The sequence below is a fragment of the Tupaia chinensis genome, unplaced genomic scaffold (genome assembly GCF_000334495.1).
Source record: "Tupaia chinensis unplaced genomic scaffold, TupChi_1.0 Scaffold000088_1, whole genome shotgun sequence".
Taxonomy (NCBI): domain Eukaryota; kingdom Metazoa; phylum Chordata; class Mammalia; order Scandentia; family Tupaiidae; genus Tupaia; species Tupaia belangeri.
The window spans coordinates 1069354-1093656 of NW_006159550.1; the positions used below are offsets into that span (position 1 = coordinate 1069354).

The 24303-nt window shown below is 44.5% G+C and overlaps 1 protein-coding gene across 2 annotated transcripts in view; it reads left to right on the forward strand.

Moving 5' to 3' along the window:
- The window catches only part of GLI3 (GLI family zinc finger 3), a 341317-nt gene that overhangs the window by 234393 nt on the left and 82621 nt on the right, over positions 1–24303 (forward strand). For both annotated transcript variants that reach the window (XM_006142992.3, XM_006142996.3), the window contains 3 exons: positions 3803–4005; positions 7165–7311; positions 13270–13471. In XM_006142992.3, coding sequence (XP_006143054.1) covers positions 3803–4005; positions 7165–7311; positions 13270–13471 — 552 coding nt within the window. The remainder of the gene's footprint in view (positions 1–3802; positions 4006–7164; positions 7312–13269; positions 13472–24303) is intronic.

Sequence of the window (24303 nt, forward strand, 5' to 3'; positions counted from 1 at the left end):
GAAGAGATGAACTTCCGTTCAGTGGTTCCGAGAACATCAGTAGCGACCGTGATGTACTCAGTGCCCGTGTGCAGGCGCTGTTCTTCCCTGTGCACTCGGGCCCCCGCCCTCCCAGCAGCCTGGAAAGCAGCTGTGTTGGTTGCAGTTCCATGTGTCAGGACACTGATGCTGGAGTGACAGAGTGACAACCTGAATTCTTTCCTGTTCCTTCTGAGCCCTTCCTTACATTTAATTATTAAGCTCATGTTCCTTCATTCATTTTTTTCTTTCTTTCTTTTCTTTTTTTTTTTTTGAGAGGTTTTTGCTATAGGGTGTGTGCACTCGACAGACAGACAGAGACAGAGAGACAGAAAGTGAGAAATCACCCCCCAGGGGGCATGGCCACGCCACCGGAATCCCTTCCCCTCCATTCTCCTCTCGGGATCTTGGGCACGCACGCAGACGTGCCTGGCGTGAGTTTTAAGGCACCGGGTCCGGGACTCGAACTGCTATCGACTACGTGGGAGTCCAGTGACATAGCCATTACGCCAACTGCTGGTCCCATTTTTTTTCTTTCTTTTTAAATTGTCAAAGGCACGTGCTTTCCCCAGAGAGAGATGAGGAGAGCACCCCCCCACACACACAAACACACACCACAGTGGGGCATGGTCATGCTGCAATCCTTTCTTCTCCATTTCTCCATGCTGTCAGGGTTTGGGACAGCACACAGCACCAGACTGTACCTGGTGTCTTTAATATATTTACACACACACATATTTATATAAATAAATACATGTATCATGTTTGATTTTTGTATCAACATTGTGTGTGTGTGTGTGTGTGTGTGTGTGTGTGTGTATGTGTGTGAATTGCACATTTGTTAGATCCCAGGCTTAGTATATAAGATTTCCCAAGACCTTTGCCCAAGTTGCTCTTGGACTGCTGACAAGGACCTGTTGGTGTGGTGGCTGAGGTCACTCAGCTGCTGATGGTCTGACACACCTGTTTCCGGAATTCCCTATGCCCTCCTCGGTGAGCAGCTGTATGAAAGTTTTCCTGGGCACATGCTGGGAGTGTGTTTGATGGTTTGTTTCTATAAGGTAATTAACTAAATCAGAGCTTTCTTACTTGCATTCCTGTCTGGACAAAGGGATGTCGTCCCCCCTTGTGTAGAAATAGGCGATCCCACCCCTCCTCAGCTGCCTCTCTCCGGAATAAGCATTCGTAAAGCAGGATACAGTTTCCTAACTTTATCTACAGATCCTGGAGGGACCCTCAACTCCCCTGCGAAGGAGAGCCATGGAGCCCAGCATCCTGCCAGGAGGAAACGGGCCGGGTCTTCAACCCTTACTCACGGGAACTCACTGACTAGTTACCTTCAGGCTTTGGGGGGAAAGGTAGAATCAAAGTGAAGCAGGCATAGAAATGTCAGGTGCCCAGACTTCTGTGAGAAGAACTCCCTTGGCATTCTTTCGGACTGGGGACCACCCAAGCCTGCCTCTAGTAGTTTTCGTTTTTCAAGATGCTAATTAGTTGTCTTGTGAATGATTCTCAAGTTGAATTTGGACTTCATGGAATGTTCTTACTACCTTTTAAATTTTGGAATTTCAGAAAAATAGGTTTTTATTTCTAAATTGAAGGAGAAAAAAAGTAAGAAATGCCATTGCCTTCCCTGCATTTCACTTCATACTTGTTCAGATCGAGTCTGCTGTGGGTCACAAACTCCAGCCATCATCTCCTAGAGTTCTGGACGTAGCTACTCTTCTTCATTTCTTTAGGCATGCATTGATAACTAAGTTTGGGTTCTGCAAGAAACACTTACGAATTAAATTGGAAGAACTGCTCGTGTTTTCTGGTAGGAAGGAATGGATGGAAGCTCTCCCACTGCTGTTTGTCTCTCAGGGAGCAAATACTTAAGCATAGAGTTGAGTGGATGATCCAGCCAGAGACCTGTCTTGTAGTAAAGAGCTGACATGGGATAGACTAATAGGTTGTGGTCACTTCTAATTGGATATGAGCAATTTTACTAGTTTCTGAATGGCCGTCAAAGCCTCAGGTTATTTTCAGAAGAAATAGTTTTTCTGGGAGTAACTTGGTCGTCTTCTCACATGTAAATGAGGACACTTTGGATTTTTATTTCACTTCACCAGAAGTATCATCTGGTGAATGATCATCTGGATGGGCCAGCGTGTGGTATGGTGGTTAAGACGCTGGACTCCCACATGGCTGACCATGGTTCAAGACCCAGAACCAGCAGCTTGCTTTCTCACTTTCTCTCTCTCTCTCTGTCTCTGGTGAGTGCACATACCCTATAGCAAATAAACCCAATAATAATAATTAAATATTTTTAAAAAGAAATTAGAGGTAGCATCTGAGTAACAAATAAACCAGCCCATTTTTGAAAAGTTCAAAATGAAAAAAGAGCAAGAAGGAGAAAGTGAGAAAATCCCTCCTACCCCCTCCACCATATTTCAGCCTCTTTTTTATTTTCTACTGAGAGGAAATTCATTATCTGATCTTTGGTTTCATTTATTTCAGAGTCTGTGCTGTGCTCTTAGTGGAGCTGGCTTCTGCCAAGATTATATTCTGACAGGGTGATGGGGGCCGGAGCCCGGCTGGCAGTGTGAGAGCGCTTGCTTTGCACAGAGAAAATGGGTGCCCCACCCCCTCACTTCACCCGGAGCTGGTGGCAGAAGAGGAATTTGCTGTTCTCAGTTGATCTGTCTCTATCAGGGTCTCTCCTTTTGTGGCCCTACCTTCTGTGAGTGAGGAGAATGGAGATCGGCGTGTTGAACCTGTCATAGGCTGTTCTTTGGATTATCTACACGAAACATTTTCTATTAGAAAAGGGGCCAGGAGGCTGGGGGCTTCTGCAGACTGGCTGAGGTTGAAATGGCTCTCCCCAAGGACTTCATGGGTGGCTGGGCTGGAGGTGGGGTGCAGAGACAGGCAGAGGAATTTTCAGGATCAGATAGAGTGGTTTAGAATTAATTTTCATTAGTCAAAAGCTTACATTTGACCATGGTCCATGATAACCAAGGCATGAGCTTGTTCACAACCCCCTCTTTTCCCACCTTTCTAACCCCAGGAGCACTTAAGTTACTGATTGCTCGCTGAAAGGCCTAATCAGGACAGTGCCCCACAGAAAACAGGCACAAGCAGAACACTGATGCCCAGGGCTGATGCTCAGAGTGTACTAGTTGCCTTTAAAACAGTGAAACCCAAGTAATGAAACTGGCTCGACTCGGCCCTGCGAGACCCTGGGAAGCCCAGCCTGTGCTTGGGTACAGAGCGACCAGCTTCACATTCCTTGTAGACGTCTGTGGTTAGTCATCTTTCATACTTAAGGGCAGCTCTGCCCTGTGCATGCCCAGGCTTCCAGGCCGGGGGGCTTTGGGTGGTGACTGGCTTCCCTCCCTCCGTGCAACACGGTCATGGTCAGAGGGAAGTTTTAATGGCGTGCCATGGATGTCTGGATCAAAGGGAAAGCAGCATTGCGGCGACCATGCTAAGCTTAGTTACCTGTTCTTTAGAATTCTCAGGTGACTGACCAATGGCTGACCTTTATTTTCCTGTATTCTGAGCGCCATGAATTTTCTCAAAGGCTGATTTTCTTTGCCTTCATAATAATCACTAGTCATGTCCTCCTTGCATTGCATCATCCTGATTTTAAAGCCCGAGTCCTGGAGACGACTGTGCCTGATATTTTTGTTCCCCAAGACACCCTGGGTTCCCTTAACATCTTGATTTCTCTTGCAGACAGCTCTTGCCTGTGGAGATGCGTGTCTCATGCGTGCCCTGTGTCTGGTTTCTTTGTACCCAGGCCTTCCGCCTTATCTAGCCCGACCTACCCGGACCTGCCCTTTATTCGGATCTCCCCGCACCGGAATCCCGCTGCGGCGTCGGAGTCTCCCTTCAGCCCTCCGCACCCGTACATCAACCCGTACATGGACTACATCCGCTCTCTGCACAGCAGCCCGTCCCTCTCCATGATCTCGGCAGCCCGGGGGCTGAGCCCCACCGACAGTAAGTTTCAGGCCACCTCTGCCCCCACAGGCCGTGCCTCCTCCTCCCCACCTCTCTCGGGTCCAAGCAGGTCTCATGTTTCGCACGCGTGGCCCACGTGCCAGACACCGTCCTAAGGGCTTCAAGTGTGCGGTTTCATTTCCGCCTTCAGCACCTCTGTGCCAGCGGTGGTGTGTGTGTGTCCATCTCAGTAAGAACCACACCGTGCAGGGGATCCAGTCACTTGTCCCCGATCCACAGACCCCTACGTCCTTGCTTTCACCACCGTTGGGTTCTGCTTCTCCACGTATGATGGGGCCCAGGTGGTTCAGTACTGTCGGTCCGTGGACCACGCTTTGAGGAGCAGAGGCTTGGCAAACATGGCGGTCCACACCTGTTGCGTGTGCCTCCTGTCCTTGACCACACCACGTGGAAGCTAGCCGAGAGAAGTGAGAAACAAAAGGAACTTAGACTTTATTTCTACAGTACTTGATCTTAGGCTCTTCAGGATCTGATTGCCGTTGGTCCTATTAGCTGCCATTACTTTCCATGGGACTCTTTTTTCTTTTGTTTTTGATTTGCTGTAAGGTGCCTGCACTCGCCGTATAGAGACCAAGGAAAGTCACAGTGAGAAAAAGCACCACTCAGGAATGAGAGCCACATTGCAGTCCTTCGTCCTCTATTTTTCTTTCAGGATTTTGGGCATGCATACACATGTACCCAGTGTGTTTCTCGATCCACCGTGTCTGGGACGCGAACTGTGCCATCAGCGTCGTAGGATCCAGCCAGCCCAACCACCACACCCCTGGTTGGCCCGTTATGTGACTCTTTAATAGGAACCATTTATTCCCCTATTGTCAGGTTATAAACCATTCCTTCTATTGAGGGAAAGTATTGCCCCCATGTCATGCATACACATTCAAATTTGCTTACCCAGAGTTGTCAAAATCTGAATTAAGAACTGGAATTCTACGAGCCTTATTAATTTCACAGGATGCGTTTTGAGTTCCTTGCAGCAAATCCCAGGTTGCAACTGCTTATTTCAGAGCAAAGAGAAGCAGCGGGTCTTCGTTGACCGAGCAGCACTTGCTGTGTGATGTGACTCCTGGGTCCCTGTCCTCCAGCTCACTCTCTGAGCTGGCTGCTCACAGCGGAAGCTGCGTGAGGTTTCTCAGGAGTGACGCACGCAGTCGAGTGTCCAGGAGAGCTGTCCTGCAGAAACAGCTTCTGGCTCATTTTTTCCCTTTTGATTCAATGCAGTGAATATACTTGGAAGGGACCTAAAGGATACAATTTGGACAAGATTCACATTTTAAAAATGAAATAAAGCGATAGGAGAGTCACATCTGAGTTGGTTCTTCTAATTTAACTTTTCCAGCAAACAAAATAGAGAACCTTCTTCACAGTGTGCTTGGGAGTTGATGGGACAGACAGAGGGAGAGAGGGAGGCTAAGTAACCATGGATTGTGGGGCTGGCCCTGTGGCCTGGTGGTTAAGGGAACTGGATACCACATGACCAGCCGCTCAGTTTGAATCCAGCCCTGGTGGCTTATAAAACACACTGGATACGTGCATATGTGACCCAATTCCAGCAGAATGGAGAAATGGAGGAGAAGGAATTGTGGCACGACCACGCCCATTGAGGGGTATCTTGTGCCTCCCTCTTTCTCTGTGTCTCTCTAGCACTTGCATGCATCTTCTGGTGATTATTTAAAGAGAAAACAGTGGACTTGAATTATGCCTAGCATACAGAAATTTAGCTAGGCTTGTGGAAGGTAGTACTTACAGTCAATCCACTGAAAAGCATACTTATTGTCTAGTTTCCATAGCCTTTGATGATGAATGCAAACAATACACCCGTTGGTTGGCTGCTCTGCTTTTTTTCCCTGCCTCTCAAGAGTCCAATTAATACTCAGTCCAATAAAGTAATATCGCTAATATTTCTATTTTGCAATCTAAGATTTTATATCTCTATTTTTACCATATATCTTGGATTAAAAGTATGCAGATATAAATAAAAACCATCCAGAGACCTGTCACTGGAGTTTTTAGATAATAGTTGTAAAAATGACTTTTACCAAGGGGATGTTCTCTGCTCGGCTCTTTACGTGCACCATGTCTCCCCCCGCAACCTCGTGGAGCTGGTTTGAACCCAGCTCTGCGTCAGTCTACATGCCACCCTCAGAAGAGATACCGTATCTTGCTGCTTTTACACCTAAATTGGCAGCTGGGAACCGATTATTACCCCACTCTTACAAAGCTGACTCTTGCCAGTAAATTGCTCCAGATTGATAGGTATATTTTCTTTTTTTTGATTTTGTAATGAAAAAAGGGGGGGGAAGTGAGCTTTTAAATTATGGAACACGAAATTGCAGCTTATCCTACAGTGGTGTGTTATTAAGGCAGTGTGCCTTTTCTGCCCTTGTAAACCCTGACTGCTTATGTTGGTGAGTGTTAATTCAGACACTCCGAGAGCCCAGGGAAGTACTTTCAGTATGTCTGGAGAGATTTCGTAGCTGTCTGCTGTGGTAAGAGATGTGAACATACAGTTATTTGATTTAAGAAACTACCTTCTTTGGGAGGCAAACAGTTACGTACATTTAATCCTTCGGAATTCTTGTGGATTTCTTTAGATTTCCATCAAAAACTGTGTTAGGCCTTCATTTTCCCTATGCCTTTCCTCCAGTTTTGTTTTCAAATGAAAACTATCCAACTGACGTCAGTGAGAGCACAATTTGAGATAAAGGAGCTTTACTACCCAGCTTGAGCATCCCTAATCCAAAAACCAAAAACCTGAAATGTTCTAGCATCTCTAACTCTTGGAGGGCCAACATGACACAAGTGGAAACTTTCACATGACCTCGTGTGCTGGAACATGGTCAAAACCAGATATTATATGGTGTTACCTGCAGGCTGTGTCTAAGGTAAATTTGAAACAAATGAGGTTGATCTATAGACTTGGGTTTCAGCCCCAAGATACCTCGTTACATATAAGCCAATAGTATGAAAGTTGAAACACCCCGAAATTCTTCTGGTCCCAAATGTTTTGGGTGAGGGATACGCAGCCTGTAATGAGCCGTAGGAGGAATTGCACAAGTGGACTCTGGGATGCCTCAGAAGGTTAATGGGATACTTGAATCTTCTAACAACCGGTACGTGTGCCTTTCCTGTCTCTTCCAGCACCGCACGCTGGAGTCAGCCCCGCGGAGTACTACCATCAGATGGCGCTGCTCACCGGTCAGCGCAGCCCCTATGCAGACATCCTTCCCTCCGCTGCCACCGCCGGCGCGGGCGCCATCCACATGGAGTATCTTCATGCCATGGATAGTAAGTGATCAGGCTGTCTTTGGAGTCCGGGTCGGGGGAGGATGGTCAGCTTCTAATTTCCTAAAAGAAGAGGAAGATGCTGAGATCAGGTGACTGTCTCATTTTTCAGTCCAAAGGAAAAACTATCCAGGGATGCCCTGTTTATTAGCTCAAGGTTACCAGTAAGCCACCAGGTGCAGGTGAATGTTATATGACCACCGTGTATAAATATAACTGGTTTAAAAACTACCCTTCTCTTATTGTCTTGATTAAAAAAAAAGAGGGGCACAGAGACTCCTTGGTTTCATGGATTTTTTTCCTTCATTTTTTAATATTTGCCCTAGGATGTGTACGTTCACCAAGAGACAGAGAAAGGGAAAGTGAGAAGTCGCCCCCCATGGGGGAGGGCCACACCACGATCCCATCACCTCGTCTCCTCTTAGGATTTTGGGCACACGTGTACATGCACCCAGCATGTTCTTCATACCACCGAGCCTGGGACTTGAACTACAGAGTCAACCATGTGGGATCCAACACCTTAACCACCACACCATCTGCTGGCCCCAGTCCCATGGATTTTATGCTTTAACAGCTAATTTTTTTTTTTTTTTGGAGAGATTTTCACTGTAGGGCGCGTACGCTCGCCAGACAGACAGAGAGAGACATAGAGACAGAAAGCGAGAAATCACCCCCCAGGGGGGATGGTCACGCCGCAATCCCTTCTCCTTCATTCTCCTCTCGGGATCTTGGGCACGCACGCACACGCGCCCGGCGTGAGTTTTAAGCCACCGGGTCCGGGACACGAACCACGGTCGACTACGTGGGAGTCCAGCGACATAGCCATTACGCTAACTGCTGGTTCCCATCAGCTAATTTTTAAAAAAAGAACTCTGTACTTGATTTTACACTTTTTTTACAGAAGAGGTTTTTGCTTTCGGTTGTGTGCTGGAGAGAGAGAGACACACAGAGACAGTGAAAAAAAAAAAAGAGAGAAATCACCCCTCAGGACGGATGACTATGCCACCACCCCTTCTCCATTCTCCTTCCAGGAACTTGGGCACACATGCACACGTGCCTGATATGAGTTTCAAACCACCAGGTCTTGGACTCAAACTGTGATGAGTCATGTAGGAGTCTAGCCGTGCAACCACTCCGCTGTCTGCTGTCCTCTTGATTTCTATGTTACTTTTTAAAACATGTTGCCTCTAATGCCTGGTCGTTTGTTGGTTCTTTTCCTTCCTTCCTTCCTTCCTTCCTTCCTTCCTTCCTTCCTTCCTTCCTTCCTTTTCTCTCTCTCTCTTTCTTTCTTTTTCTTTTTAATTGTCAGAAAGAATGTGCCCTCACCAGAGGGGGAGAAAATGAACTCCCAATTAGACATGGACACGACATAACCTCTTCTCCTCCATTGTTCCTTGTGGGAGTTCAGGGACACGTGGACATGCACCCTGCATGTTTTTCAAGCCCCCGGGGCAGGGCTGTCTACCGCGATCAGTCATGTTGGATCCAGGTCCTCACGCACACACTTAACTGCTGCACCTCCAGCCCTGCAAGTCTTCTCTTTACGTTAAACAGTGATGTTTTATTGATCTTACTATAGCTGCTAAATACATAAAGGGTGAGTATAATTACATCTTTGAAAAATAAATACATTTCCAAGTCAGAAGGGGATACTTTTTGTACATATCAGTAGAAGAAAGTGGGATCATTTGCTGCATGTTGTATCTCTTATTCCGGGAGCCCTGGAGGCCGTGAGGATTCTTGGGTCACATGCATTGACTGATGAGCCCAGAGCATCCCAGAGTTCCCATCTACTCGGATCCATTGAGGACATATGCATTTGCTGGGTGCCCGCAGACTGACCTACAGCTTCTTTTACATCACACGTGTACAAATGCCACTACCGTGGGATGTAACAACAGCTACTAGCAGATGTCTAGCGGGCGTTTTGTCTGTTTCCCTGGCAGCAGTGACAAACATCTGCTTTTCCGTCTATAATCTCTGGATCCTTCTTTGACAGACAGTGCACATTTGTTGACTTTGTATTGATCCAATTCAGTCCCCAGGTTTGCAGTAGAGAGAAGGTGGTCGCTCCACACGGGTAAGTCCACAGTTTCAGTCTCCAGACCACTAAGACCTATCCAGTTTATTCAATGGGAAGATGCATTGCCTTGGTTTCTACTGGGGAGCTCATTACCACACACAAAGTAACAGAAAGGCGTTACATCTTCTGCAGGGGTTCTGTTGTTTGGCTTTGTAGAGTAGAGAGCTTACATTTCAGATTCATCATAACCACATTTCAATTAGCGATTGTGGGGGGAAAAAAAGTTCAGTGTTATTATGCAAATTAGTTATTTAAAATCTGCAAATAAAGAATTAAAATAAGAAAGAATCCTTGGAAGGTCAGCCCACATTGCTTTCCCTATTTGATGAGAATGTGTTTAGTCAGGCAGTGGCGGTTTTTATCTAAATAAGGATGAAGCTACCCTTTTTACTTTGTAAATACTAATTAAAGGAGTTTTAATTTGCCTGAGTATATGGTAAATTGATTGTCATTAAGTAGGAATTTAGATGTCCTATCATTCATCACATAAAAAGAAACCTCCTTTTTCTTTGTCAGAATTTTTTATTAGAATAGAGAAACAAAATAATTAACAGAACACCAGATCGGCAATATCTGTTAGAACAATGAGGAAGGTCTGGCGTGTGTGAGGAGGAAGCGGTGTATTCTGTGAAGAGCAGGCTCCTTGTCTTTCAGCTGTTTTGGAACTGTTCACCTTGTGTTTTAACGCCTCCCCTCGACAGAGGACCCCAGACCACTAACTTTCTTCTGTATGTTATCAGGGGGCGGGAAGGGCAGATTAAAGGTTTTCAAAGTGCTTGAGGTGCTATATGCTTCCTCCATAAAGCAACTGAAAGATCACTTAGTTGGGACATGAAAAGGTGAGCACCTAGAAATTTAAATCATAGTAGTTAGTATTAGTCATAACTTCCTACAGTAGGTGCCTGCCTCCAGTAGCAGATCCCACCCGGGGATTTCGCTGGTCACGCTGGTCTGTTATGGAGTTCCAGGACTCTTACTTGGCAGAAGCCTCTGGAAACTGGTTCAGGTGCGTGCCTGGCTTTTCAGTGTGCTCACAGCAGACAGTTCTGGGTTTTAGCAAGATACAGGGCAGAGTGTGTGTGCAGTTAGAACAAACAAGTCTAACCATGGCACAGTTCTACCTCGTGGGAGTAGAGCATCTTAGTAGATGCGAGATCACGTAATCCCTATAAGGAATATCCTAGAGGCCGGGGCACCTGAAACCCACACTACATATACCGACTGAACTGACTTAAGATCCAGCCTTGGAGGGAAAAAAAAACAGAGTGAGAATGCTCCAGCTCGGTGGTGTGTGACCTGAAGGGTCCACGTGAAAGCTGAAGACGTCTTCTGAGGTCCCTGGGCCCTATCTGTGTGTGATGTGAAGGGAAGACAAGGCCTTGGTGTTTTGTAACCCCAAGTGGCCTCCTTACCTCTTATATCTACCTTTTAGTTTATGGTTTTAAAATGAGAGGTTAGTGAGTTAAAAAACTGGAGATGTGGGTCAGCCCCATAGCCTACTGGTTCAAGGAGCTGGATTCCACATGGCCGACCACAGCTGGAAACTTGACATCAGCAGCTTGAAAAACATGTCAGGTGCATGTACGTGCCAAAATCCAGACAGGATGGGGAAATGGAGAAGGGGGCGCTGCTCCCTCTGTCTGTCTCACTCTGGTGAGCACACGTGGACTCTGGTAATTAAGAGACTCCGAGCTACATCCCTGCGAACAAGATATTTAGCATCTCTTATTTCTGACACTGCCAGTGATCGCTAAATCCATTAGGAAGGGCTATTGTTGAGGATCACGTGGAAGTTGATCATAAATGTAATTTCTCTTTGGTCTTTTTTGGTTTTTTTTTGGAGAGGTTTCTGCTATAGGGTGCATGCGTTCGCCAGACAGAGAGAGAGAGAGCCAGAAAGTGAGAAATCACCCCTGGGGGGGATGGCCACACCGCAATCCCTTCTCCTCCGTTCTCTTGGGGTCTTGGGCACGCACACACACGCGCCTGGCATGAGTTTTAAGCCACCGGGTCCGGGATGTGAACCGCAGTCAACTACGTGGAAGTCCAGTGACATAGCCATTACACTAACTGCTGGTCCCGTCTCTTTGGTCTTGTTTGGAAGTGGCAAAATGTTTCTGAAAAATTTCTAGGATCAAATTGACCTCTTCTATTGAATGAATGTGCAAATTGTGTTCAAGGCCAATGCCATAGGAAAAGTAAAATGCTGATTTTAATCCCTAAAAATGTGTTGTAGCTGAGATTGTTATTTTGAACTGGAATGACCTGAATGAGGCTGGTAATGAAACTATTCTAAATGGAGGCACTCACTTTAAAATGTGCCTGAAAGAAAGATTTAAGTAGCTACCATTCATCATTCAGATTGGTGTTCTAGGTTTGTACATGGATGTTACTAAATTACTGAGTTCCAGTTTATAGTTTTTTCTTTAAACGGTTTCTGTAGGATTATAGAAATGTCTCATTTTATTAAATTACTTCAAGGTATGTTGTATTATTGTCTTATGTCAAGATATGTCTCTGCTGAAGAAAGTACTCTCATTGAACGTTTGGGAGACCGAGTTTCCGTAGAGATACCTACCTGTGGCTTTCTAGATGCCACAACTTGCCCTGCTCCTGTAAGCTGGTATACCTGTGCTGAGAAAGAGTAGAAACTCTCCGTTTTTATTTAAAACTAGTGGGATTATGTTTTCATTCTTTCCCTTAGGCTTTAGTTTGACGATTTTCTAACATAAATGTGACCTTCAAAAACACACTGAGTGGACCTGTGGGCCACCTTTGCTGTTCCCCCTGGAATTCATATCTCTAATACCAACCAAACTGAATACAAATGGGCATTTCATTTTTAATGCCTCAGGTGAAAACTACTGTAATAAGTTGGCATGCTTGTAAGTTTGGTACTAGCCTTTAGGTAGGACTCCATTGGTGGGGTCTTGTTGAAGGCTAAAAATGCTAATAAATGCACCATCCACTCTTAGTTCTGACTGGAGAAGCAAAGCCCAGAGGAAAGTGAAAATGTTATATAGCCTCATCTAATATCATGTTTGCAGGGGTTTGTGCTCTACCTTGGAAAATGTGTAAATAAGCAACAGCCCAAGGTTCTGAGATTATGGGGAAGTTAAGTTAGGGGTCCTCAACCACTTTCTTAGAGCAGGGGCCACATACTCTGTATTGAAGGGGTGGAGGCTCTGCAGGGAGGGACGTGCAGCAGCGTCACTGTCTCCCCACTAAATTTAGAGCACCCCATGAGCTGTGCCAATCAAAATATCTCCAGATGTTGTCTAATATCCCCTGGGGGGCAAAATTGCCCCCAGTTGAGGACTACTGATTGAAGGTAATGGATTTATAAGTTGTTTTAGTAATGCTTTAAGTATACCATGGAGCAGATAACTGTGGAAATTATGGAGAAATGAGGGCATTACTAAGCTGAATATTTTTTTTCATCATTTTTTTCTTTCAGCTCATTGCCTTAAAATGGTATGGGTCGGGGTGGGGAGGGTGGTGTGTTGTAACTGTGGGAACCACTGTCTTTGTCGCTTGTGGTGAATTAATGATGGGAATATCTAAGCAGCCGTCAGATTCATAAATCACTAGAAATGAGAGGGATAGCACATAAAAGTCTCTCCCTTTTGTTTAGCAATTTATCATTTTGCCTGCACATTAATAAACAGAGCTCCCCCGAGGTAAGCCCCTGGAAGATAAATATTTCTTCCTAATTTCCTCAATTGTAGCCAGTAGATCACGAGGGGGGAGGAGAGGTGTTTGTCACCACCCGTGGCCGGCTGCTTATCCTTCACTTCTTCCCCACAGACGCGCAGCAATAAATAACGCGGATAGAGTCCAACGGCAGGTAATCAGGTTCTGTTTTGTTTATATAACAGGCACCAGATTCTCCAGCCCCAGGCTGTCAGCCAGGCCGAGCCGAAAGCGCACGCTGTCCATATCACCACTGTCCGATCATAGCTTTGACCTTCAGACCATGATAAGGACGTCTCCCAACTCCTTAGTCACCATTCTCAATAATTCCCGTAGCAGTTCCTCCGCTAGTGGCTCCTACGGCCACTTATCTGCAAGTGCAATCAGGTACGTATCTTCCGGAATCCATTCTGTGTGATTTTAATGAAGTGTCAGCACTCGGCTGTCCCAGTACTGATGTATGTGCAGTACCGACTGCATATGAGCAAGAATACGGCAGCCTGACGCTGACCCGATGCAGGTCGAATAATCGTGACAGTGAGTGGCAAAGCCAGTTCCTGGGCCAAAAACACGCTGGTTATTTTTGCAGACCTGAGTCAGTAACACATGCGTAGAAATGGCAGTTACTCAGTTACAGTGAAATCCGCTCCCTAAATTCAGTCTAACCAATCATTTTATCTAGGCCTTCTCTCGCTAATTCTAGTCCTCCAGAGAACACCAGACTTCATACCTGCTGGTATGACACGTGTACAGAACAGGAGCAGAAATAAAAAGACCAGTGATGGCCAAAATCTTGCACAGCTGTTAAGGGAAAGGAGTCTGTGGAGGGGGAGAAAAAAAAGTTAACAGGATTTTTAGTCTAATGGAAAATAAGTGCAGATGATAGAAGGCACAGTTACCGGGAAGTGGAAAAAGAAAATTCCCTTGTTTTCCTGTTACGTGTCTTCAGCTTAATGGGAATGATCTCTATTTTGACACACTCCTTTGCAGTACAGGGAGAGCGCTCTGACACTCCTCACACAGAGCACGTCGTGTCTCTGCTTGCCTGTGTAGGTATAAGCATAGTCTTTTTGTAAACACAGTTAATAGAAAGTATTTCTCTCTGCTGGTCGTCAAGCTGGGGTTGATATCAATACATAGGGAATAAAAGTAAGTCAGCTTAGGAATTTTAAGTGTGTTTACACTGCTTTTTGTCAACAAGTAATCATTTATTGTTTGAACTGAGCTTGTTCACAAATAGCTATTTCAGACACAGAATTAGAGTTAGATTTTATTCTAATTAATTAAGCAATCCGGCTCGTAAATGTTAGCTCTTATGTTTTCCTAGGACTTTTTGCCGGTGATTTAAGAATTCAGTAACTAACCATGTTTTTCATTACAATCTTACAGACCATGCACGAGCCCTTTCTTATTTATCTATTTTTTTAAAATTAATTTACCAGAAGGCACTTGCACTTGCTGCTGGAGAGAGACAGAGAGAGGGAAAGTGAGAAAGCATCCTCTTGCAGGATGGCCATGTGGTAGTCCCTTCTCCAGTTCTTCATCCTCTTGGGATGTGGGGCATGCATGGCTCAGAAACCAGTCCAGGACTCAAATCATGAGGTCGGTCACATGGGCTGCAACCACTGTACCACCACTCCACAAGCTGGCCTGAGCCCGCACTTTTAAAAAGTACATACTAGGGAGCAGCAGGTGGTGTGGTGGTTGGGGCCGTGGACTCCCACATGACTGACTGCAGGTTGGTTCCTGAACCTAATGGCCTGCTCTCTCATTTTCTCTTTCTCTGGTGAGCATATATGACCTATTACAAATTAAAACAATTACAAATTGTAATTCTTTAAAAATAAATGTACAGACTAAAGGCATCTTTATTAGCTCTGCCTTTACTAGGTAAGGTTTTATTTGTTTCTGTGAATGAGCAGTAAGATTAGTGTTAGTTGATGAGTTTTCTGTGATGGATATGCATGTTAGCAACACCCTCAATAGTCCTGGAAACAAATGTTAGCAATAGTAATATGCCCATATTTACCAGAAATAATGAAGATTCTCCATTACAGTTTCTTGTTCAGTTATCAGTGATGCTGTCAGGTAAGTTGGTGTTTAAATATTACAAATTCAAAGTGTGATACTATGTCACCTTCTGCTTCTGTCCTCAGCCAGCAGTGCAGCCCAACTTACACTTCAGCCCTGAAATTCAGTTTTCATATTTGTAAACTATAGATAAGACACCCACTATATAGGAAAGGGGCAAGTTTTATTTAAATCAGGGGACCTGCAGTGGCGGGAAGGTATCCCTAGCCATGGGCACAGCCTCAGGAGAACCGACCCAGCATAGCCCATCAGGAGAGGAGTTACACTGTCCCAGCCTGGCCCTGAGGAGGTGTGCTGGTCTCGGAACCATGGCCTGGCCGTTCCTACATTCCTGGCCATAATATTCCCAGGTCTTAGCCTGCCTTGTGCCACATCTCATTTGCTGAGATTATGCGGTTATCGTGGGTTTAAAGAAGTCCCAGTATTCAAGTGGTGAACATGTGGTACACAGTCCAATTTACACCAGCAATACCACAGAATCGGTCTTGGAGCATGCCTCTTCCTTCTCTTTACTTTTCTTCTCTCCGCCCAAGTGTTCTGACTTTTCATAGCATCTAAAGGATGTAGATAAGGAACAGCAGTTGGCATAATGGCTATGTTGCTGGACTCCCATGTAGTCGACTGTGGTTCGAGTCCTGGACCTGGCAGCTTAAACTCACACCAGGTGCATGTGCATGCATTCCCAAGATCCTGAGAGGAGAATGGAGGAGAAGGGATTGCAGCATGGCTATCCCCCCAGGGGGATGATTTCTTGCTTTCTGTCTCTCTGTCTCTCTCTTTCTGGTGGGTGCACGCGCCCTATAGCAAAATCTTCTCCAAAAAATAGAAAAGGATATAGGGTAGAACGTGGCACACACATGGTCAAGTTGTTATTGTTATGCTTACCCGATCTTCAATGACTTTTGGTTACCTTAGCTTTGCTCAGGTAAGCTAGCATCGGTACTTGCGAGACCATCAGTATCCTGATTTGAAACAATTACTTTTCCCCTCTGCCTTTAAGGCTGTATAGCAGATCTCTTTATTCTCATTGGCAATAGAAGAAAAGAGTCACTTTAAAGACACTGAAGTCCATGATTGCCCCATGACCTAGTGGACCCCACAGGGTTGACCGTTGACCATGGTTTGAATCCCAGTCCCGGTTACTTGAAACACTTGCTGTGCATGTGCATCTATGTTTGTGTGTGTGTGCCCAAAATCTTGATGAGATGAGGAAATGGAGAAGTAATGATAGCATGATCACACTCCACTGGCAGTGCTTTCTCTCTCTCTCTCTCTCTCTCTCTCTCTCATCCTGGTAAGTGCACATGCCATCTGGGAATTAAAAAAAAAAAGAAAAAGTTACTTTAAAGATCAGTTAGGTTCAAGGAGATGCTGGACTGGGTTAGCTGACCCTATGATACATTCATTTCTTTCTTGACTTGAGCCTTTTCATGCATCTTCTTTCTCACAGTGTGATCTCTCTCTCTCTAGTGCACACCCACGGGAGCTATGCTATATTGGTGCTAATGCATAGAAGGCAACCCAGAAGATAACCCCCGATGAGATCAGGTTGCCATATGATACAGCGATTATGATTGTCATCGGCACCAATTGCCAGTCCTTTACCTGGAGAACCGTTAGTGCACTGGTAGCCTCTGCTCCAAGTTTAATTTTCATGAGATCTAAGACCTGACTTTAGGTATCATCTGTTAGTGGTAGGGTCAGTGGATAACAGGGAAGGGAAAGAAGCTTGCAGACATCTGAGAAAGGTAACTAACTTTCTCAGGCTTGGGAGATGCAAGAGAGAATGTAACATCAGGTGCATTTCATCTCTGCAGTGTACACAAGGCACCTGCACTGTTTGGGGTTCTAGAAAGCCAGCAGCGTGATTCTTGTTTTACACAGCACAGTGGTCTTTGCAGAATGAAGCTAGCAAGTCCCATGCCCGGTGGATCTCCATGCCTGCTTTCTAATCCTCTTATTTATTTATCCCAAATACATTTGATTTTCACACTTACCTTCTTTCTTTTTCCTTTTTCTTTCTTTTCTTTTTTTGTCTTTTGTCTAGATTTATTTATTTAATTTTATCTATTACTTATTACTTTTTTTTTTTTTTAATTTTGTACACGGCACTTGTGCTCAGCAGAGAGAGAGAGAGAAAGCAACCCGTCAAGTGTGGGACTCAAACCTCAGTCAGCCGTGTCCAAGTCCAGTGCCCCAACCACAGCACACCACCTGCTCTCCCCAACACTTACATACTTTCTAATGTCTTATTTGTTGTTGGGATTGGCAGGGCTTAGGACAAGGATGTTTCACTTTCTAAAGATGTTATTAAATGTTTGAAGATGCTCTAGTTTTATAAAAAGTGCCTCAGCTGTTCATATTCATGCCCTCGTGCTAATGTTGCTCTCAAAGTGGCTGACGATAGGGTTTATGCCATGACTTACAATTTCTGTATTCGTTTGCTCATTTAGTGATGTGCTGTTTCCCTGCAGTGCAGCCCAAGCACCAGAAAGTTATGGGTGTGCACGTCTGGTCCCACGCCCTGGACCACTGGTCCTCTCACATCAACAGCATCAACAGATAATTCTCAAATGAATAAATTAAGAAGATCTTTAATAGGTAGTTAGAATTCTGGGGCTGGCAGGTGGTGTGGTGGTTAAAGGTGCTGGGCTCCCTCATGGCTGACCACAGTTTGCGTCCTGGACCTGGTGATTTGCTTTCTCAACCCCCCCTTTCTGATCAAACTAGAAAATAATAATTAATAAAGCTAAACAAAAAATAATTTAAGAAATAAGTAGTTAGAATCCTAATTGTCCCCTTTATTAAAGGAAATTGCCAGGAATAAATCCGATTTTCTTAAAATTACAGACTATATGTAGATAAGCATGTAGAGAAATTCAGGGATGGATACAGAATAAGTAAGTTTGTCTGTGGTTCTCCTGTTAACTGAATTATTCCGACCGCTATACAAACACCATATAAGGCATTTATTTACAAAAGCCTGCTGGCATATTAAAGCAGAGTCCTTGAGGGGCCAGCAGGTAGTACAGCAGTTACATTGGTGGGCTCCCATCTTGCTGACTGTGGTTTCCATCCAGGACCCTGTGGCTTGAAACTCGCGCCAGGCACGTGTGTGCGTGTGCCCAATATCCTGAGGAGAATGGAGGAGAAGGGAATGTGGCGGCCAGCCCTCTGGGATGTGACTCGCACTTTCTGTCTCTCTGTCTTTTCCCTGTCTCTCCAGTGGATGCATGCACCCTATAGCAAAAAATCTCAAAAAAACAAAAAAACAAAAAAAAAAAACAGGAACCGAAGCTATAGTACTTGATTATGTCAGTTCTTGTAAACATACCGTCTAAATGTACCCTACAGTATTTTATTTCAATTTTAATCTTGTAACTAAAATAATTTTTAATAATATCTTCATGCATATGGAATAGTATCTTTATGCACATGAGAACGTGTACGTGGCAATATGTTATGTTTCAAGAAGTATTGACTCTCCCTCCACTCTGCCCTCTAAGGCTGGGCCATTCATGTTACCCATACAACCTGGAACCTCTGCTCTATGGTGAAGGATAATGTTGTAAGTCAGTTCATTGCATCACATTAAAATTGGGTTACCTGTGCTAATGCCATCCCTCTAGAAATCAAACCACCATTGGAAGAGAAGGTATTTCCCAAGTCCTCAGCTCCCTGTTGTCTTATGGCAGATGTAAATGGGATAAAGAAGTGAGTACATTGGTTTCTAACCCACTAGCTGTAACTTTCAGTTGAATGGCTAAAATGAAGATAATTCCATATTCTCAGTCATGTTGGGTCTGACCTGGCCTAAAGGAGTATCTCAGTGCCAATGACACATTCATACTCTATGTCATCCTCCTGAGTTGAATTTCACAAATCAGTGCAGATCTTTAAAATTCTCTGATTCCATCTTCTAAAGATTAGGAGACAACCTTCTCTTTCCCCTGTGTCAGTAAAAGTGATCAGTAGCATCTAAAAGAGATATCATCTACTTCTAGATGTAGTAATTAGTTTCACATAGTATTTCATTTGAGCAGGTGCTCATTCTTCAAATATATAGCTGAATTTAACTGTGTGCTTGTGACTGCTGAGTGTACGGACTACGGAAAGGAATAAGAGAGACATAGCCCCCAGCTTCGTGGAACTTACAGAAGGGAACCAGCTCTAGGGAGATGTGGATGAACTGATGAACTGGTGAAGTCTCTAGTCAGGGCTGAAAAGGAAATTACCCAGGTGGTAAGAGATTGTCACAGAAGGTCTCATTCAGGGTGAGCTAACCAGGAAACTGAGACTTGGAGGATGGGGAAGAATGTTCTACAACTTTATAAGAAGAAGGCTGAGAGTCTGAAGCCCCTGAGAAGGGAAGTGGAGGGTATTTGCAGAACTGTTAGTAGACCAGGGCACCAGATGACAATAAACAAAGGTCAGTTTGGCCAAGAAACAAGGTTGGTGACATGGCCAGGGGCCAGCTTATCTCACAGTGTCTTGGACCACTGATCTAAGAATAATAGGAAACTTAGAGGCTCCCTTTGAGGTTGTTAATTTTTTGAATAAGGAAACTTGTCCTCAGAGAATTTGTTGGGCCAAATCGAAGACACTCAGCTACTTTCACAGCAGACCATGAATTCAACCAGAGTCTCACTTTGAATCTCCTCTTTTTGCTCACCGGCCCATTCTTCGAACTCTCTTAGAAATTCTCAGATGATAGCAGGGCTAAAAATCTTGGTGAGAAATGCTGTTTATCATATTTGATGATGTTTTGAAGAACTAATTCTTGTATTAACATTTGATTTTTCTTTCTCTTTTCCTTTTATTTTTAATAAGAGAGATTTTTGCTCTAGAGACCAAGGTAGAAATCATCCCTAGGGAGGATGGCCATGCCTCAGTCCCTTCTCCATTCTCCTCTCGGTATGTTGGGTACACACATACCCACACCTGGCATGAAGTTTAAGCTGCCGTGTCTGGGACTCGAACCGCACTTGATTATGTGAGAGTCCAGCAATGTAACTATTACACCATCTGCTGGTCCCAGCACTTAATTTCTCTAGCCCTGTCTATGTCGGTGACCAGTTACCTGATTTGAGTGCTTCCAGCCAAATCTCACTAGAGGATGTCACTTCTATACACGATTATTGGTGTCTTGCGTGTTTGCCTGTTCAACTGCAAACAGCTTTTTAGCTTTTTAGAACCTGGTGTACGTTCACCAAAGTTTCATTCAGAGTGCAAGGGCCTGGGATTAAATATTGGGATACTCCAGTGCTGTGTGCGCGAGGGTTCCCAGTCTTGGATTGGGTTTTCCAATATGCTTGGGAACCGTGATAGATGGAAATGGAACTTTATTTTCTTCTCAAATAGAAGCTCATGTGTGCCTGTGTGTCCCTGTACTACCATTTACAAATAACAGTAGATGTTGGCCCATTCTCTGAAGAAATTGGTCTCTGAGAGGCAGCTGTTGTACAGTGAATTCCACAGCTGTAACCAGAAGTGGGTGCCCTTGTTTGTACAACAGCCATAAAGTAGCCACAGCGTTTCATTTGATTAGAATGTGTGTCTCTCTCTTTCTCCTTGAAGTCAGTTTCTCAGGACCCTGATGCCCTTATGTTACCTCAGAGTTGCTGTGGCCCGATTGTACCTTGAACACTTGTTTCATGCGTCAGTACATGGGAGAGACAGGATACTGGGAAGTAACCATGGCCCCTGGATTCTTCAGCCTACAGAAACCTGGGCATATTGCAATGTGAAGTTTCTTGATCTCATTGCCCCAACCTACAGTAATGCATCCAAACAGTGTCACATGAGTTTCTATTAAGGGGGTTTCAAAAATTCAAACACAAATGAAGTCTAACAACCAAGGCAGCTGAAAAAAGCTGTGTGTATAGGTGTTCAGTAGAAAGAATTGATTTTACGCTAGAACAGAATACTCCCTGAGAACCAGAGGTGCTGCGTGTTCTTTACTCTTCACATTGGCCAAGATGCCGCCTCTCTGACCTTACCCCCTCTCAGGGCTCAACTGGCGGTACGTCCGCAATCCGTTGCCAGCCTGCTCTGCTCAGCACAAGCCATTCTAGATTACTGAGAGGTTCCAGAGATGAGCCTGGGAACTGACGAGCCTTCCCCTGAAGCAGATGTAAAGAAAATGTGTGTAGGACTAACTGCCCGGTTACCACATCCACCCTCACCCTTAACTCTGCATGAGCTCAGGGTCTTCAGAAAGTTCACAGAATGTGTATTATGAAAAAAGTATTGAGGCTGGCAGGTGGTGTGGTGGTTAAGGGCGCTGGACTCCCACATGACCGACCAGGGTTCTCGTCCCAGACCTGGCAATGTGCTTTCTCATTTTTCCTCTCTCTCTCGCTCTCTCTCCCTTTCTGGTCAAATTAAAAATAAATACAGTTTGATAAAATAATTCCTTTTTAAAAAGTATAATAGATTTAAAATTTTTTGGCATCAAAATAAATTCATGTGTAATTCCATTTTCCACAAACTTTGTTTCTTCCGTTCAATTTGGTCAGAGTGCACGTGTACCTGACAGATACAGACAGTGCCATGGGAGATGAGAGAAAGCTCATGTTCCATGAGTCACATTTCACTTCCTTCTCTATGTCTTCTTTTAGGATTTTGGGCATGTACAGACATGTGGGCAGCTTGTGTTCGGGCCACCAGGTCCGGGGCTAGAACTGGCATAGCCAGCCATGTGGGATCCATCCACCTTCACTGCCTTGCCACCGGCTGGACCCTTCACAGACTTTTAGAGGCACCCTCATATTGTGCACTGGCACAAAAGCACCTCAGCACTGCTGTTACATGGAAGTGAGCTATCCCAAGGGATCTCCTGCGGAAAAAAACAGTCATTTCAGGGGTGGGCTAAAATGCCATGTGGCTTGAAATCCTTAACAAAACAATGGCTTTTACTGTTAAGTGTGCAGTAGTTGGGTAATACAACTTGAGATATTTTTCATTTTTCCTCAACATCGTCTTCCTTTTATGTGAAGGCAAATCTCTTCAATGGCATAATCAGCTGTATTTACCCTTCCAGTATAACGGACTGCTGCCAGCCAGATCATGCTGCTTTATTTACTGAAGCGCTGTTAAGGAACCCGGCATCTCCCCCACTCCCTTGTACCCCACCATATACAGAATTCCTGAAGCATTTTTAAAGCACATTACTGGCTTTTCTCATATGCTTTTTAAATTCGGTTTTATCGGTTTGATTTAAATATTAATGACTTTGAATTGCCTATATGTATAGTAGGATTGAATAAATGTATAACAAATGATTGTCTACCACATGAACTTGCAGTGTTTACACTTGTATATCACCCAGAAGTTAGCTATGAATTTGATTTACAGATTGATTACAAAGTTTTTTATACAAATATTGGCTCATATTTCTTTTTGGGTATGAAAAAGTAATGTTGATTGTGAAAGTCAACATGATAATGCGTTTCAAAGTTTTATGTATCGATAATAATTAATATAGAACTTTCTGGTTAGGATCGTTATTTCATTTCTTGGAATTAAAAATGAGATATGTAGAAAGTACTTGGTTAAAACTTGTTCAATTAATGAATAAGATGGAGTTTATGGACTTTATGAAATCCATTTCATTTCACTGTTAAAGTTTGTTTCGTCTGAGAGATAGACTCCCCAAACAGTGTACCCACCCAGCAATCCGACTCCAGCCTCAGCCAGCCCAGATCTCTAGCACTCCTGACTCCACTTTCTGGCCCCAATAGCATTTTATTTTAGTTGTGTAATGTCCTTTCTTTCTACCGGCATCCTCAATTTAGCGCACTTGGCGATAGTTGTTGAGATTCTCACACACTAGTCTTATGCAAAGTAAGCTGTTGTATGTGTGTGTGTGTGTGTGTGTATGTTATATATATATATATATATTTGTTATTATTAGTTTTAATTTGACCAGAGAGAGAAAAAGAGAGAAAGGGAAAGTGAGAAAGCAAGCCGCCAGGTCCAGGACTCGAACTGTGGTCTGCCATGTGAGAGTCCAACACCTCAACCACTGCTCTACCTGCTAGCCCCCTGTTTACTACAATACTAAGACATGGTCCAGTTTGCAAAATGTGACCATACTTTGTAAAATAGCATCGACAAATTTTATACCTCTGATTTTTAGTAGAAAATAAAATACCTATCAGATCGTTTTTAAAGATCCAGGCTTTGAGGATTTTATTTATTTATTTTTTGGTTATTAACATAGGGCACATGTGCTCAGAGAGAAATTGCCCCCCTGGAGGGATGGCCTTGCTGCATTCCCTTCTTTTGGGATTCTTGGCATGCACACAGATATGCCTGGAGTGACTGTCAATGTGCCAGGTCCAGGACTCGAACCATGGTCAGCCACGTGGAATCTCATACCTAAACCACCATGCCTCTTGCTGACCCAAGGCAACACTGTTTTAGTGTAATACTGTTTTACATTCATGTTGTCAAATGTTACTTTTTACAGAAACACATTTTTCTGTGAAGTCAGTGTTGTGAATGTGGTAGGCTCCCGACGATGTCCACGTCCCGGTCTGGCTCCATGACTGAGCAGTACAGCAGTATGCCAGAGAAGTCGGATTCACACAGTAAACGTGGTCTCAGTGTCCGACCTGGTCAGCCGAAACACGTTGAGTGTGAGCCTGAGTGCCCGGATCCGGCAGGCTGGAGGACTGGAGGAGAGGGCCATGGCATGAGTGGGCCCTGAGGAGGGGGGGAAATCTCTCTCCTCTTCCCTGCGTGCACATTGCTATCATGATGAGAAAGCATGAGGAAAGTCGACATCCTAATTCTAGGAATCAGTGAATTATGTTACTTATGTGCCAGTCAGAATTTTGCAACTGTGACTAGGTGCGAGAGAATTATCCTGGATTGTCTGGGTAGCCTTAATGTCACCAGAAAGGCCATTAGAAGAGGAAGCAGAGAGTCAGAGTCTGAGGAAAGGCTGGAGTGATGGGGAGCCCTTAGCCAAGGAGCGTGGGCAGCCTCTAGGCGATGGAGAGGCGCAGAGCCGGAGCCTTTGGAAGCATGCCACCTACCACTGCCTTACACTGCTGACTTCCAGACCTACCAGGGACCTTCAACAACTTTGGGGAATGAAAGTCCACCTTTTTTGTGGTGCA